Genomic DNA, 17,168 nt, shown 5'->3' with positions numbered 1-17,168 from the left:
CATAACATGAAAATAAAACTCCAAGATTACATTTTCAATATTCTGTTTCACCTCAATGTAAAATTTAAATAAAACTTATTTATGCTTACCTCCCATCTTTGTGTAACAGATTTCTCCCCTACAAGAGTGCTCAGCAAGCCAGATCTAATGAGGAAAAGTTAACCCACTGAATTAACAGAATTAAAAATCCAATAGTACAAAAATGGCAAGGAACAAACGTATTTATTTTAATTAATAAAAAGGTAAAAGTTCCCCCGCACATGCGTGCTAGTCGTTTCCGACTCTAGGGGCCGGTGCTCATCTCCGTTTCAAAGCCGAAGAACCAGCACTTGTCCGAGGACGCCTCCGTGGTCATGTGGCCGGCATAACTAGACGCCAAAGGCGCACGGAACGCTGTTACCTTCTCACCGTAGTGGTCCCTATTTTTCTACTTGCATTTTTACGTGCTTTCGAACTGCTAGGTTGGCAGAAGCTGGGACGAGTAATAGGTGCTCGCTCTGTTACGCAGCACTTAGGATTCAACCCGCCAAACTGCCGACCTTCTGATTGACAAGCTTAGCGTCCTAACCCACTGAGCAACCGCGTCCCTTACATTTTAATTAATTCAAAGGCTTAATTTTACAGGATACCATTCAAGTCCAGAATGGTTTTGGGTTTCAAATAATTTTATTCAGAATTGGTCTGAATAATTTTATTTAGATGTAGTATGATATTGAGATAGGGGAAAAATCTCTAATCCCTGGTTCAAATTTCAAATCTCACTGGCTGATCTTGGGAAAACCTCAGTTTTATCTATTTTAAACAAACTATTGGAGACGACATGCTATAAGCTCATAGGAAATGACCAGTATCTAGATATAGCCAGTAAACAGAGCATTTGATCTGGTGAATATTTAAGAAAAATTTGTCCCATTTTCTGGGAAATGAATAATATAAGAAAGGAATCCACTAATTAGTACTTTATGAACATTTGTTTTTTTAAAAAAAAATCTCAAAATTTGCTTTATTAACATGTGCTTAGAACAATATGTGTTAGATAAGGACAGTGAAATTCAGCAATTTGTTCTTACATATCACATTTTAAAATTGAGTCATAATAACATCAGTGTTGAAACCATTATATTTTGACTTAATAAACTGACAAATGCTTCAATAATCTACTGATACTAGTTTCTGGTTTGGATGAAAAATAGAAAATTATAATTTAACTGAATACTTTTTTTTAACTCTAGCCAATGTGTTGTAAGATTTGCTTATAAACTGAGATTCGAGTTGTGTAACACAGAAGCAGTCAGTGTAAATGATTACCCTTGTTCTACGCTGGTATTAGGTCGTTGTCCAGAGACTGATTCTGAGCTGTCAGTTAAAGATGGAACTACAGCCAAAAACCTGTTTAAAATTAAGAAAACAATGCAATTAGCAAACTATATATTCAGTTAGAATTGGACAGCAATTCAGTAGCAACAAAGAATCATTGTTTCCATTTTTAATACAGGTAGTCCTCAACTTACAAGAGTTCATTTACTGACTATTCAGTTACAAGAGCACTGAAAAAATTGATTTATGGTCATTTTTCACAGTTACCACTTTTGTAGCATCCCCCATAATTATGTGATCAAAATGTTTGGCAACTGGTTTGTATTTATGACCATTGCTGTGTCCCAAGATCATATGATCCACCTTTTTCAACCTTTGGCAAACAAAGTCAATGGGGAAGCCAGATTCGCTGTTACTAACTTAACAACTGCAGTGATTCACTTAACAATTGTGGCAGGAAAGGTTGTAAAATGGGGCAAAACGTACTTAAATGTCTCACTTAACAACAGAAATTTGGGGTTCAATTGCGATTGTAAGTCGAGGACTGTCTGTACAAATTTACTTAACAAATGCTTAATGAAGGAAAATATGCACTATTCAGTGCAAATTCAAACAAAAGTCTTATTTTTAACAAAGAGGAAATCTTATTTAATATTTCTGCACTCTTCTTTGACTCTCCAGAAAGTTCAGTTTTTCTATAGGAGAAATCTGTTTTGGAAGAGACACTTATATTGTAGTCCAGTGATGGCAAACCTTTTAGAGACCGAGTGCCCAAACTGCAACCCAAAACCCACTTATGTATCGTCGGGTGTCGGGTGGGTGTGGCCCAGGTGGGCGTGGCTGCAGTGTAATGGCAGACTGGGTGGGACTAAAAAGTTCAATCAATCAATTTCAACTTTGCGAGATCTTTTTTTTTTGTACATGGCAGCAGAGGCCTAAAGCGAAAACGATTTATAAAACCCAGCTGAAGGCCTAGGACTGGGGCGGTGGGGTCCGTGCCCCCAGAGAGGGCTCTGTGTGCCACCTGTGGCACGCGTGCCATAGGTTCGCCACCATAGTTGTAGCCCATGACAACAGGTTGACTGTACTGGGTTATACACACTTGTCTTATTGCACATAGTGTATCAATGTCTTGATCGCAAGATCTTAATTGTTAAAAAAACTGTAAGAGAGGCTAAACAAGAGAACTTGGTTAGCTAAACAAATGTTACACTTTCATATTATCACCCACTACGCGTTAGCTGCAGATATTCAACTGAGAAACAATTTATAGTACCTTTGATAGACTTTATTTCTCACTCCTTTTTGAAAAGCCAGCAGGTAGTTGCGTCCATCACCTGAGAATACTTCAACAGCAATTGGCTGTAATAGAAAACACCTTTTAAAAATGTGTTCCAAGCAGCTGACTTTTTTTATTCAGCCAGGAAATGAATTTGCAGGCTTCCTCTTTGCTTGAATGAAACAAAGAAAAAGAAAAAGAACTATATGCAGTCCTATCTATAAAATATTATTCCCCATTAAACACACAGGATTGTTTTAGGGATCACATATCAAACAAACATAGTCCTGCATATCCACCTGCAACAAGTATCTTCTCTTATGCACTTCTTTGATATCTTCATAGGCAAATATACTGCATGTCCTTTTGAGCTGACTTGGACCTTGTCTTGCGCCTCGGGGTATAATGGGCTCGTGCATACTGTAGAAAGTGAGAAAGTAAGATGGAGGGTATAAGTGAAATTGTCAATCTCGAACGATGTTCAGTAGATCTTACTTTCTTCATTTCGTTTCAATGTTCTTTCTCATCATATTTTCCCCATTATTTATCTCATCGTACCATGACTGGAATTAGGAGCAGTTTTGGTACATTTTTATATATAAATTTTCACATATCTAACATTTTTCTATACTAAAAAGCAGAGACATCACCCTGCCAACAAAAGTGCGTATAGTCAAGGCCATGGTTTTCCCAGTTGCAATGTATGGCTGTGAAAGTTGGACCATAAGAAAGGCTGAGCACCAAAGAATTGAGGCCTTTGAACTCTGGTGCTGGAGAAGACTCCTGCAAGTCCCTTGGACTGCAAGGCGATCAAACCGGTCAGTCCTAGAGGAGATCAACCTTGGCTGCCCTTTAGAAGGCCAGATCCTGAAGCTAAAACTCCAATACTTTGGCCACCTAATGAGAAGTAAGGACTCACTAGAGAAGAGTCTGATGCTGGGAAAGGTTGAGGACAAGAGAAGAAGGGGGCGACAGAGAATGAGGTGGCTGGATGGAGACACTGAAGCAGTAAGCGTGAGCTTAAATGCTCCAGAATATGGTAGAGGACAGAAAGGCCTGGAGGAATGTTGTCCATGGGGTCGCAATGGGTCGGACACGACTTCGCAACTAACAACAACAACAACAACATTTTTCTCTTGCACTGTCCACTACTGTAACTCACTTTGGAGGCAGGGTCTCAATGTCCCGTATTTCCCGTGTAGCAGTCATGGTGAATCCATCAATCACATAAAAGTGCTCTTTTCCAAAGAGAAGAAGTCCTTCACTGGTGTCCAGTCCTTGAACCCGGGCACAACGATACATGTGTTGTATCTGTAATAAGACCCGTTATTTAATCAAGAGCAGATAAAATGTTATAATCTTACTTTTTTCATGTTTGGTTTTGGAAAAAAATCGCTTTAATTCAGGATGAAGTTTCAAGGAAGAAGAATCCTCTGAGCATTTAGCTTCAAGTATAATGAATAGAGATAGCCCTCAATTTACAATCTTTCGTTTAGTGACCGTTCAAAGTTACAACGGCACTGAAAAAAGTGACTTATGACCAGTTTTCACACTTACCATTGTTGCAGCATCCCCATTGTCACATGATTAAAATTTGGGCATTTGGCAAAAGAGTGGTATATTTATGATAGTTACCCTATCCTAGAATCATGTAATCACCATTTGTGACCTTCCTAGCCGGTTACCACTAACTTGGATTTCAAATATATGGTAAGGAAAAAAGATAGTAAAAATGTAGTGTATAAAGGCTAGTAATAACTGAATATGAAAACATAATTTAAAAATATAATTCAGTGCTGCATCAAAATATTCAAAATATTTTTTTATAACAAATTGTGTAAAATGCCTACACAGATACACCTGATGGATTAAAACTGTAAATGACACTATTTTAGCAATCTATCCAAACAGAACAAAATATACCAAGCTATTAAAAATATGACAATCTTGGGTAAACTGGCTACCTTGAAAGAGATGATTTAATATTATTATTTTACTTCCAATAAAATAAAATATGGAGCAATTAGTTCTACAAAATCAAAACTAATTTGTTACAAATCTTATTAGTAATGTTATATTTGAAGTACATCAACAATACATTTTATTTAAAATATTTAAATCCATCATCTCTAGCTTTATGCATGTCTATATATACAAAGCATGCTCAGCAGTTCTCTGGAAATCTGGTCATTATTTTCCATCAACTTGCTAGACAACTTTGATATAAATATATTTATATTTATACAAAGATGAGCTTAAACTTCAGTGAACCACTGACACCCAATTTAATATTGTGTCTCAAGAATAAGTTTAATTATTCTTATGGCAAACAAGTAAAAGGAAAAGCTTAACTGGAGATTAAATCAATCCCTAGGGAATTAGTATTCATTAGTATTCACAGTTGTAACAGGATTTCCTGTGGAACATTCTGTCTCAATTAACAGGACAACTTGGTAAAAAAGATTCTTCCTTTTGTAAGATCTCACTTAAGTCCATGTTAATCTGAAAGCGGATATCCAATTTTCTGAAAGGAATCTAGTGGAATTATATATAATTATATAATATGTAATAAGAGCCCTGGTGGGGCAGTGTTAGAACACAGAATTGCAGGCAAACTCTGTCCACCGCCTGGAGTTTGATCCTGACGGGGTTCAAGGTTGACTCAGCCTTCCGTTCTTCTGAAGTCTGTAAAATGAGGACTCAGATTGTTGGGGGAAATATGCTGACATTGTAAATTGCTCAGAGATTTCTGTGAGGCACTATGGAGCAGTATATAAAGTGCTATTGCTATATTCAGAAAGAAGATCTTGTGATATATAGAACAGATGTCAACATTATGTACCTTCTCTCCTTCTTCAAGCAGTCGAAGCAAAGTTGCGTTATCAGTTTTTTCCTCTTCATCTATTGAGCTGTTCTCAGCTATCTGATCCTGGAGTTGCTCCTGGTTCTCCTCATCACCCCCATCAGGTGCAGAACGGGATCGCTTTAAGGGTGGCTTAACAAGACCTGCATTGTATAACAAAAGGCATCAACCACATGTTTATAAAGTCAATGAGCTTTGTACTGTAACTGAGCAGAGCTGCAAATCAGCAAGTCTGTCAGAATCCATTTATATCATATTCATAAATGTATGTTTCAAACATTATTCCATGGATTCTGCCATCTCCCGAAGAGGAGGGAATGGATGTGTATTGAACCGGTATTAGGCATTTCAAAGGAAAAGAGAAGCCTTTTGAACTGGGGAAACAAAAGGGGGGGCTAGCATCTGGCTTGTGTCACGGAAGAGAGCAATAAACATAAAAGGTCCTAAGTTCCTTTTTCCCATGAGAGGGATGATACGAGGTAAATGATGGGGGACTGACCAAATGGAGTTAAGGGGGGTTAAACTGGGAACTCTTTATAAGGATTTAGTTCGTGGGACAATATTAAGTCCTGTCTTGTATTCCTACAACCAAGCATGTCATAGTAAAGATTCTTTTTGGACTAGATTTGACTCCAAGAGTTCTGTCTTCCTAAGACGTGGTTTGGGGTGGGTCCTGACAAAGTCAACTGAAATAAATGTCTCTTTTACTGCACTTTTCCGATTTATGGCCATGCCTGTAAAACAAAAATCATCTCCATCAGAAGACAAAAGGTCAGTGCAACCAGCAGCTGATCCAATAAAAGCTAAGAGCTATTTGGTCAAAGGCAGCCAATAGTTCCATTGTGTTGCTTAGCTATGATACTTAATAAATGAGCTTGGCAAATCACAATCTGTCCTCTTAAGCTACTGAAGAAGCCTGCTCTGGGTATAAGATGAGGGTGTCAGATCTTGAGCGCCATAAGGGAAAGTAAGATAAAAATGTGAACTGACTGGTTCACACATGAACCTTGTGATACAGTAAAAGCTACAGCTGGATGGGAAAGGTTTAGAAATTTGGCCTTGGCAAGCAGTAGATTTGTCCATCCATATAAACAAAAAAGAAAGGATAGAATGAAAGTAAAAAAAAAAAAGAATGCAACTACCTTTGCAGCATTTTATGGCTCTTTACGAATTAAGACGATCCTATTCTTAATAAAATACCATGACTGCCTTTGGATACTGATCACATATTAAAGAAAAATGTTTCAGCTAAAAAAAATTCAACTTGGCCCTAAATTAGAAATGTAAAAATGATTCAATAGAGGAGAATATTTGTAGCTCAGGATTGAAATGAGGGGTCCTTGATGCTCTCTGAACTTGGCCGAACTTCTTGCAAATGTTTCATTATCCAAATTAGGCAACATCATCCGTGCTCGTAAATGAGTAGGGTTTGTTCTCAGTTTATATCCCACTGGCTTGCCCTGTCAGTGTTGGGGGTGTAGTCTTAGAGATTCTTTGCTTTGGTAGTTTTACTGTTGGGATTTGGCTAAAAAATGATGCATTTTTTTTGCCTGTTTGTATAAAACAATAGTTCGTTATTGAGCCTGGTGGCGCCGTGGTGAGAATGCATTATGTACTTCTGCTGACTGCCAGCAGTTTGGCAGTTCGATCCTGACCGGCTCAAGGTTGACTCAGCCTTCCATCCTTCCGAAGTCAGTAAAATGAGGACCCAGATTGTTGGGGGGCAAGAGGCTGACTCTGTAAACCGCTTAGAGAGGGCTGTAAAGCACTGTCAAGCGGTATATAAGCCTAAGTGCTATTTGCTATTAATTATCTCCCCAAAACAGAAATGTGTCATTGATAGTTTTAGCTTGCTAAATAGACATCAGGGTCTGAAGGGGGGGAACAGAAAATAAAACACAACCTTTAACTTTTGCGATAGTATCTTCGCCATGCTCGGGCTCTTGTTGTGTAGCTTCCCCTTCAGAACTCTCTTCAATGGCATCTTGAAAGACAGCTGGATTTCCAGAAGCCAAGCGCATGTAATATTCTTTGCTGTCACAGCTTATAGCTCTCCGGTATCGTGCAGGTTTCTTAAAATATTTAAATTAAAAGATGAAGAGGATCTCAAGAAAATCCAGCTGGATGCACAGAATCTCCTGGCAGTCTAAAGGCATAATGGTGACAGCCAACTGAAAGCTAAATAGGACTTTCAGATAATCAGTTAGATTTGGAATTAGAAACTATTAGGAAAATAATATTACCATACAACCTCAAACCCATTAGTGTGTAGCATAGACAGAAAGAGTTAGAGACATCATATTAGATCAGCATTTCCCATACTTAGAAACTTTTAAGATGTGTGGATTTCAACTCCCAGAATTCCCCAGCCAGCATGTATGAACTCTTAACTCCCAGAATTCCCCCAGCCAGCATGGATTGACTGCAATTCCCAGAATCCCCAATCAGCACGTTGGCACTCCCAACTTCCAGAATTCTCTAGCCAATATGTATGGAGTTGAAGTCCGTGCATTCTAAAGTTGCTGAGGTTGAGAAACGTTGCATAAAATCAAGATGTGAAGAGAACACAGCAACAGCCCCTTAAGTGCATTTACTGTGGATCATTAATCTTACAACAACAGAATTACTGAGAAAGCACAAAAGCCAACCATGGAAGTTTTGTTACGATTGCCTAACATGCAAAGAGATTTCTATCCACTTGGCTACCCATGGATATCTTTTTCTTTTTTTACCTTTTGAGGAGTGGCATCATCGGATGTCTCCGGAGCCTTACTTGAGAAGTCAAACTGAAAACAGGGCATTAAATATAAAAACATGAGGGGAAAATAAAATCACACTAAGATAAGAATTCTGGCGTGATGATGGCACGTTCACTTGGCTAAAACTATCAGAACCTATTTTGGTCAAACCTTCAAAATACTAGACTGAACATTTCTTTTATCTGTATCATGGATTGCAAGGCGGGGGGCGGGGAAATGACCCTTCAGCATCTGATCCATTAAAAATAGTTAGAACTGAGGTTAAACTCTACTTAACTGCAAATGGATATATGATCTGAATCAATAATTTAGGAAAGAACTGCACATATACCGTAGGTAGTCCTCGACTTAAAACAGTTCGCTAAGTGACCGAAGTTATAACAGCACTGAAAAAAATGACTTGACAGATTTTCACACTTACTACCGTTACAGCATCCCCGTGGTCATGTAATCTAAATTCAGACGCTTGGTAACTGACTCATATTTATGACAATTGCAGTGTCCCAGGTCATGTGATCACTTTTTGTGACCTTTTGACAAGCAAAATCAATAGGGAAGCTGGATTCACTTAACTGTACTACTAACGTAACAACTGCGGTGATTCATTTAACAACTGTGCCAAGAGCGAGCATAAAATGGGGTAAAACTCACTTAACTTGCCTAGCAACAGAAAGTTTGGGCTCAGTTATAGTCATAAGTCGAGGACTATCTATGTAGCATTTTACCAACTCTCAACTAATACAATTAATACTTTCAATCTTCAGTCTGCAAGTACAACAGATTATTAAACGCTATGCTTGTAATGTCCAAAAATGAATTATCACCTTCCTACGTACTTTTTTATCGGGCCAGTTCTACCTGCTGAACCTTTTAATCTAGCAAGTTAAATGTAAATGATCAATCCTGTATGGTAATCTAATTTCATATTTTTGCTGGCTGCTTACGACTATAAATACAAGGAAATCACAAAGCATCTTTCTGTCTTGAGGCATCATACATATATAGATCTGGCCTGCAACCAACAAGGAGCAATACATAGATGACTTCACTTTAGCTATGCCAAAACATTAAACAACCAAATTCTAGAAGAAGATACTGGAGGAAAAAAAACCCCATAAAGCTATTGTGGTTTAGGCAGCTATTGTGACTATCTTCTAGAGATAAATCAACATGTATCAATAGCCCAACAGCAATGCACTCCCAGCAAACGTTGATAAATCCACAGGCAATGAATATTAATGGCCAATAATGACAGTCATTGTGATGAAAGTTCAACAATACAAGCAATCAAATAGTGCTTTAACGACTGTTCCAATCTACAAACAGGTTTTTCTCATGCATTTGCACTTACCAGCAAATTGGTCTCGTGTTCAGTATCTGGCATGTAAGGATATTGCACGTAAAACATGTCATTTCGCACCATCTTCTTCCTCATCCGACATGGCCCTTCTGTCATTTCCAGCATCCATTTGTCCAGGTGAGAACCAATGGGAGGGCCCCACAATCCTCTCTCCCGTAACAACTCATATTCAATTTGAGACCATTCTTCTGTCACATACTTCAAGGCATTTTGCTGGCGCTAGAAGAAGGAAGGAGAGGTTAGCTGCCATTTTATCACAAGCCATCTTCTACTACAGTAATTCTACTGCAAACCTCTCGTGACTTAAGGCAAACAAACAAATGAACAAATCACATTTCCCTGCTTGAACCTTTAAAAAAAAACCTCACTCACTTTACCCATGGAGTTAAAAATCAAAGCTAGGTGTCAACTCTACAACGAACCTGGCTGCAGCCATTTTCCTTATTCTAGGTTGCCACAAGAATGGGAGGGGGTGCGGAGAATTTTTACTAGTCTAAACATTTTGCTGTCCCATGGGAACCAAGGTCATTCCTGTCAGTTGGGTGTGTGTGTGTGAGTATTTAGTTAGAAAGCCCGCCAAGCTATTCTGTTAGAGAAGGTAGCTGATTGCATGGCATTGGGGTGGGAAGTTCATCTTTGTAATATTGTTTCATTTTGGAAGGGACTTCAGACTTGGTTTAACTTTTGACTGTGCTGATGCTATGTAACCAATAAACATGTTCTTTGAGGAAGTTTCAAGCCTTGGGAGTTCTGATTTGTTTGGTCTTCTCTACCGGAACCTTGACACTAGGATCTATTCTTGAAGTAGCCTTTACTATTAGATTTGAAAACATCTGTGGAGATTCTCAGTTATCCAGGTTGTCCCAAAGGTGCTTTTTTTCAGAACTGAAAGAAGCTTCTTCTTCAGTTGTTCAGAAGAAGCTGAAGAAGCTTCTTGGATGAGAAGCAAAATGTCTTCAAGCAAAACAAAGAAAGTCTAGTTGCCTTTTGAAAGAGCACTTTTGGGATTAGATTTGTATGCAGCGTATCATTCTACATAAAATGCATGCTAGGGCTATATGTCTTGCCTCAGTTCAGAAGAATGAGAAGGGCAGATATTGATTAAAAGGCCTATTAATTTCACTTACCTCTTGATATTCTTTATACTGCATGTCTACCAAGTCTCTAACCACAGCAATGTGAGTAAACATCCACTGAGAAATCTCCTAATGGTAAGAATACAAATATTATTGTAGACAGAAGTAGGTCCTTTCTTGAAAATATAAAGAATAGTATTGAAAAATAACAACAAAGGATTGTTACTTTTTCATGGAAATTTGGCAAACAGATTGTTAATTTCTGCCATATAAAGACTACTTATTCCTATTCAATTGACTTAATGGAAAAAAACTCATTTATTTTATTTCAGTGGACTCTGCAGTGCAGAATTGGTGATTTATGTAAACACCTAGAATGGAAAAACAGCATTGTCATCCAAGTTCATGACATTTAGATTGTCATTCTAAGGCAGGGGTGGGGAACTATGGCCCTTTTATGACTTGTGGACTTCAACTCCCAGAATTCCCGAGCTAGACATGCTGGCTCAGGAATTCTGGGAGTTGGAGTCCACAAGACATAAAAGGAACATAGTTCCTCACTTCTTTATTAAGGCAAGAATGAAGAGAATAGCTCCTCAGATGCCAGCAGACTCCAGTTCTCATCAGCCACAGCCACCAAGAACAATAGTCTGAGATGACTGAGATAAAAATATGTGAAGGATTATAAATTGCCAGTCCTAGATATCATCAGAATACACTGAAGGAAAATGAAAAAGTTATTAAGTGATGTTAAAACACAGAACAAGTTGCTAAATGAGTAAGAGGCAACAATTTAGTTTAATTTTGAACTTGCTTTGCCTTTTGATTCTGTAAGATACCTGCGTGGATAGATTATGTTTACTAAGTCCACTTTCTTTTCTATTTCTTCTTGATCCAGTTAGCTTGGAGAGGCCAAAACCACTGCTGACTCGAGATAGCTTTGATTGAGTTGCTGGAATCAAAGCTTCTCCTCTACTGATGCACTTCTTTTCGTGAGCTAGAAGATAAAACAGTTGATCAAAATGCAAGTTCTATTTTACAACTCCCCATATACCTTTACCATATATCATTACAATCTAATATAATCTAGACTATAATGTCCTTCTACAAAGTATTAGGACTTTGCAAAGCTTCCAATGAAGTTTTGTTTCCATAAAACCTCAGGGATCTACTCCCTTATAAGACCCAAATATGAGTCCCAAATATAAGCAAATAGATCTTGAAGTTTTGTTTCAATAATTCAATAATTCCACCAGCTATTTCACCCATGTTCTCAAAATGTTAAATCAGCAGGCGTGGAGAATGTTGAGCTGGGGGCCGCTTAGAACTATGAGTGTGTTTGATTTGAAAAAAATGTTGAATTCAAAGCACTCAATTTCAAGTTCAAAGTCATTGTTTCAAAATCTAAATGGGCTGTTCAGAATATTCTGGAGGCATTTCAAGAATAAAATGCTTTAAGTTCAAAACATTTTGAACATCATTTCATAGAGCACATTATATCCTAAGTTCTAAATCGGAACATTGGATCTTTTCCTTTGCTCTTACCTAAATGATTCTGCCAACATTTTAAACTGGCTTCTTCAATAAGAGACTTTGCAACTGCAATATCCACATGGCCTCTGTCATTGACTGGAAGGGATACTTTGAAAGCCTCCTCCAAGACCTGCTTCTTGCTGTAGATCAATTCTGTCCACACACGATTTACAGCTTTAAGGAGGAGTTGGCGACCTATATATATGTGAACACAACAAATTTATGATCAACGATCAGAACCATGACACTGAAAAACTGCTGAGAGTTAAACATAATATCTAAACAGTAGTTTAGCATTAATGCTATACAATTTGCAGAGATTAGTGCCAACATGATCCATGGAATTATCTGTGGTATCATGTATTTTTGAAAAGCAATCAATTCTAACGCCAGAGACTTGCCATGCCATCTTATGGCAAGATACTAATGTAAAGATGGTAACGTGCAATTTCTATAAGCTTATGATTTAACTCAATGGTTTCCTATAGAAAGGACTGCCTTTTTTCAGCGATAACTTTGGAGTCATATAAAGCTTAGTACAGATAGCCCTCGACTTACAGCCACAATTGGAGCCAGAATTTCCACTGCTAAGCAAGGCGGTTGTTAAGTGAGTGGTGGCCAATTTTACAACCTTTTTTTTGACATGGTTGTTAAGTGAATCACTGCAGCTATTTTGTGAATCATGTTGTTCAATGAATCCAGCTCCCATCACTGGCAGCTTGTTGGAAGCTGTTTGGGAAGGTCACAAATGGCATCACGTGACCCTGGGACACTGCAACCAAGCCGGTTGCAAAGGAGCCAAATTTTGATCTCGTGACCATGGGGATGCTGCGGTAGTTGTAAGTGCGAGGACCAGGTGTAAATCATGTTTTGCAGTGTTGCTGTAACTTTGAACAGTCGCTAGACGAATGGTCGTAATTCGAGGACTACCTGTCCTCGAATATTTGACAGGTTACCTTTTCCTTAGGTTAACCACCAGCCACTCAAATATAATGGGAATGCACCATTCCACACGTAGGGATTCAAGGGATCGCATCACTGTTAGAAAAATCCTAAGCACGGAATTACGTCTCTGACCAGCCAATTTGTCAGCAATGAGTTTTCCACGTGTCTAGCAGCAGCTAAAATGTTATTGTTCACCAAGATGCTTTTTGCTTGTCTGCTGCTTTTACAGATTTCACTGAGTGACAGAGATTTATGTCTAATTCTAATGCATTCCTGACTGCAGCTTAGCAGGGTCTATTTAAAGTGGATGTGCCTATCATCAGTTTATTTCCCCATCTTACACTCTCAAACTGTTTGCTGTCAGCTAGGCCTCTTGTAGCCTAACTTTCAATCTGGTGAACTGAAGTCTGCTTAGCATTTCCAACGCGTTCTTCATAGCCCACTGGAAAATAGTTCCCCACTGACTCTCTAACAAGTAGCTAAAAGATCAGGGAAAGAATGGGGAAATGGGAGAAGCACAACAAGCAACGTTAACTCGTATTTCAGCCTAACGTGCTAACTGCTTCAGCGTCTCTCGTTACCTTCACCAACATCTTGACTGTAGACTCCATCGGGCTCAACGTCAGAAGGTATCATGATATGCCATGTGGTCATTCTGGCCTCTGCTTCCAGACCAAAGCCCTCTAAGCTGCTGTAAACACCATCCAATAAGGTTAGATGCGAAGCAGGGATATTTGCTTTAGAAAAGCTGTGGGGGGGAAGGAGAGCTGGTCCTGATATAAATAGACAGTTTTCCTGAATTTATAAATACACGCACAGTTATCACATTTGCTGAATATCTCAAGAAGCTCATAGTGAGAAATCTGTAATAGTGAACTGCATAGGATTATTAAAAGGCAACAGCCTAGTAAATGTCTTGTGTGGGCAAGTGCTGAATTAAAAATATAACATTAATGATAAGTTCATTGATATGCAACATTGGAGAGACAGGCTACTACAGTAACAGAAGAAGTTCTATTTTCAAACTGTAGTGAAAGATTATTTATTTTATTGTATTCGTTTGTATCCCTCTTTTATCATTTTTACAAAAAAAAAATCAAAGCAGTGAACGTATCCAACACACCTTACTCTTCTTCTTTTTCCTACAATGACAACCCTGTGAAATGGGTTGGGCTGAGAGTGAGTGACTGGCCCAAAGTCATTCAGTTGGCTTTTATGGCTAAGGTGGGCCTAGAACTCACGGTTTCCAATTTTCTAGCTGGCTGCCTTAACCAATAGGCCAAACTGGCTTACTAACCAGATCAAACAGACCGAACAAATTATTGTTATGTATCATCACAAAAGGTTCAGAATTATCTGTAATATTACTTCCAAAAAAACCAGCTCTGGAATTAGCACCTGCAGAAAACATTATAGTTATTAAAAAGGTAAAAGAAGCAACTGTTCATATGTCTTGAACTAATACTTCATTATAAGCTATGTTTCCTAGGCTGGAAAGAAAAAAACCAAACACTGGAATTATGCAGGCAAAGTTAAAGAGAGACCATTTTGTGCTTTTCTGTACAGATATTAGCATAGCAGCCGCGCGAGTTGTTATGGGAGTTTCCTGATACTCCCGTGTAACACCTCTTCTCCGTCAGCTGCATTGGCTTCCAGTTGCCCTCCGGGTGAGATTCAAGGTACTGGTAATGACCTATAAAGCCCTAAATGGCTTGGGTCTGGATTATCTAAGGGAACACCTGCTGCCGCCATCAACTTCCCATCGTCCTGTGCGCTCCCACAGGGAGGGCCTTCTCAGGGTACCGCTGGTTAAGGAATGCCGGCAGGTTATTCCCAGGGGAAGGGCGTTCTCTGTGGGTGTGCCGGCCATATGGAACCAACTTCCCACGGAACTCAGGACTGCCCCCGACCTTCGCTCATTTCGCCGGGACTTGAAAACCTGGTTCTTCGAGCTGTTTGGCCCAGACTGAGGGGTTTTAACTAATTTAATTTAATTGGGTTTTAGTTAACTTCAGGGACTGTAATTTAATCATAGTTTTTAACTGTTTTAATTTTTGTATGCTATGTATTTTAATTCTCCCTGTAAACCGCCCTGAGTCCTACGGGAATAGGGCGGTACATAAATTTAATAAATAAATAAATAAATAAATAAATAAATAAATAAATAAATAAATAAATAAATAAATAACAGGGGGTCCTTGGTTTGAAAATGAAGTGTGTCCAAATGATTGCGAAAATGTGTAATTTTTTTTTTCTTTTCTTTATATATTTTTGTATTTGCCTTTCAGTTTTGTAAAAACATTTAATAAAAATTAATAAAAAGACTGTAGGTACTTGGTTAACAAACACTTGTTCAGTGATTCAAACTTATGACGGTGCTGGACAAGTGGTACTTACAAGTGGTCCTAGAAGTTCCGGCTGTTGCAGTGCCCCCATGGTCCCATGACTGTAATCTGGGCACTTGGCAACCACCCTGGATTTCTGACTGTTGCAGCCTCACACATGATTGTGATTTGCAACCTTCCCTGCTGGGTTCCCACAAGCATAGTCAATGAAGAAGCCAGCTGGAAGTTGTAATCACGTGACCGGTCCTTGCTTAATAACCAGTGGTGATTCGCTTAATGGTAGCAATGGGGAACTGCCAGAACTGCTGTTGCTAAGCAGCATGGTCACGTAACATCAAGATTTACAGCCATGCTGCTTAGGGACAGGAATTCTGGTCCCAAATACTTGTGAGGAATTACCTGTACAGTGAGGGAAAAAATTATTTGATCCCCTGCTGATTTTGTACGCTTGCCCACTGACAAAGAAATGATCGGTCTATCATTTTAATGGTAGGTTTATTTTAACAGAGAGAGACAGAAGAACAAAAAAAAATCCAGAAAAACGCATTTCAAAAAAGTTATAAATTGATTTGCATTTTAATGAGTGTAATCTGTATACCTACCTTATTCTGTACACCGCCCCGAGTCCCTCGGGAGAAGGGCGGTTTATAAAAACAAACAAATAAATAAATAAGTATTTGACCCCTTCGCAAAACATGACTTAGTACTCGGTGGCAAAACCCTGATTGGCAGTCACAGAGGTCAGATGTTTCCTGTAGTTGGCCACCAGGTTTCCACACGTCTCAAGAGGGATTTTGTCCCACTCCTCTTTGCAGATCCTTTCCAAGTCATTAAGGTTTCAAGGCTGAGGTTTGGCAGCTCAAATCTTCAGCTTCCTCCACAGATTTTCTATGGGATTAAAGTCTAGACTGGCTAGGCCACTCCAGGACCTTAATGTGCTTCTTCTTGAGCCACTCCTTTGTTGCCTTGGTCATGTGTTTTGGGTCATTGCCATGCTGGAATACACATCCAAGACCCATTTTCAACGCCCTGGCTGATGGAAGGATGTTCTCATTCAAGATTTGACAGTACATGACCCCATCTATCATTCCTTTAATGCGGTGCAATTGTCCTGTCCCCTTAGCAGAAAAACACCCGCAAAGCATATTGTTTCCATCTCCATATTTGATGGTGGGTATGATGTTCTTGGGGCCACAGGCAGCATTCCTCCTCTTCCTAACACGGTGAGATGAGTTGATGCCAAAGAGCTTGATTTTGGTCTCATCTGACCACAACCCTTTCACCCAGTTCTCAGATGTTCATTGGCAAACTTCAGACGGGCCTACACATGTGCTTTCTTGAGCAGGGGAATCTTGCGGGTGCTGCAGGATTTCAGTCCTTCACGACGTAGTGTGTTACCAATTGTTTTCTTGGTGACTATGGTCCCAGCTGCCTTGAGATCATGGACAAGATTCTCCCGTGTAGTTCTGGGCTGATTCCTCACCGTTCTCATGATCACTGAAACTCTATGAGGTGAGAGATCTTGCATGGAGCCCCAGACTGAGGGAGATTGACAATTATTTTGTGTTTCTTCCATTTGCAAATAATTGCACCAACTGTTGTCACCTTCTCACCAAGCTGCTTGGCTATAATCTTGTAGCCCATTCCAGCCTTGGGTAGGTCTACAATCTTGTCCCTGACATTCTTGGGCA

The 17,168-nt window shown here is 39.1% G+C and overlaps 1 protein-coding gene across 5 annotated transcripts in view; it reads right to left on the bottom strand.

The window, feature by feature from the left end:
- WDFY3 (WD repeat and FYVE domain containing 3) overlaps window positions 1-17,168 on the bottom strand; it is a 196,540-nt gene that overhangs the window by 33,984 nt on the left and 145,388 nt on the right. For 3 of the 5 annotated variants that reach the window (XM_083367552.1, XM_083367555.1, XM_083367556.1), the window contains 13 exons: window positions 13,714-13,880; window positions 12,200-12,382; window positions 11,494-11,651; window positions 10,706-10,783; window positions 9,570-9,797; window positions 8,192-8,245; window positions 7,363-7,531; window positions 5,439-5,602; window positions 3,759-3,907; window positions 2,896-3,016; window positions 2,594-2,679; window positions 1,309-1,389; window positions 90-144 (listed from right to left, as the gene is read on the bottom strand). In XM_083367552.1, the coding sequence (XP_083223678.1) occupies window positions 90-144; window positions 1,309-1,389; window positions 2,594-2,679; window positions 2,896-3,016; window positions 3,759-3,907; window positions 5,439-5,602; window positions 7,363-7,531; window positions 8,192-8,245; window positions 9,570-9,797; window positions 10,706-10,783; window positions 11,494-11,651; window positions 12,200-12,382; window positions 13,714-13,880 (1,693 nt within the window). The remainder of the gene's footprint in view (window positions 1-89; window positions 145-1,308; window positions 1,390-2,593; window positions 2,680-2,895; window positions 3,017-3,758; window positions 3,908-5,438; window positions 5,603-7,362; window positions 7,532-8,191; window positions 8,246-9,569; window positions 9,798-10,705; window positions 10,784-11,493; window positions 11,652-12,199; window positions 12,383-13,713; window positions 13,881-17,168) is intronic. The other 2 variants (XM_083367554.1, XM_083367553.1) reach the window with 2 other exon arrangements.

Source organism: Vipera ursinii (assembly GCF_947247035.1).
Source record: "Vipera ursinii genome assembly, chromosome: 7".
Lineage (NCBI taxonomy): Eukaryota > Metazoa > Chordata > Lepidosauria > Squamata > Viperidae > Vipera > Vipera ursinii.
Note: the sequence above shows the minus strand (reverse complement) of the source record. Positions and strands in the feature narration are given on the sequence as shown.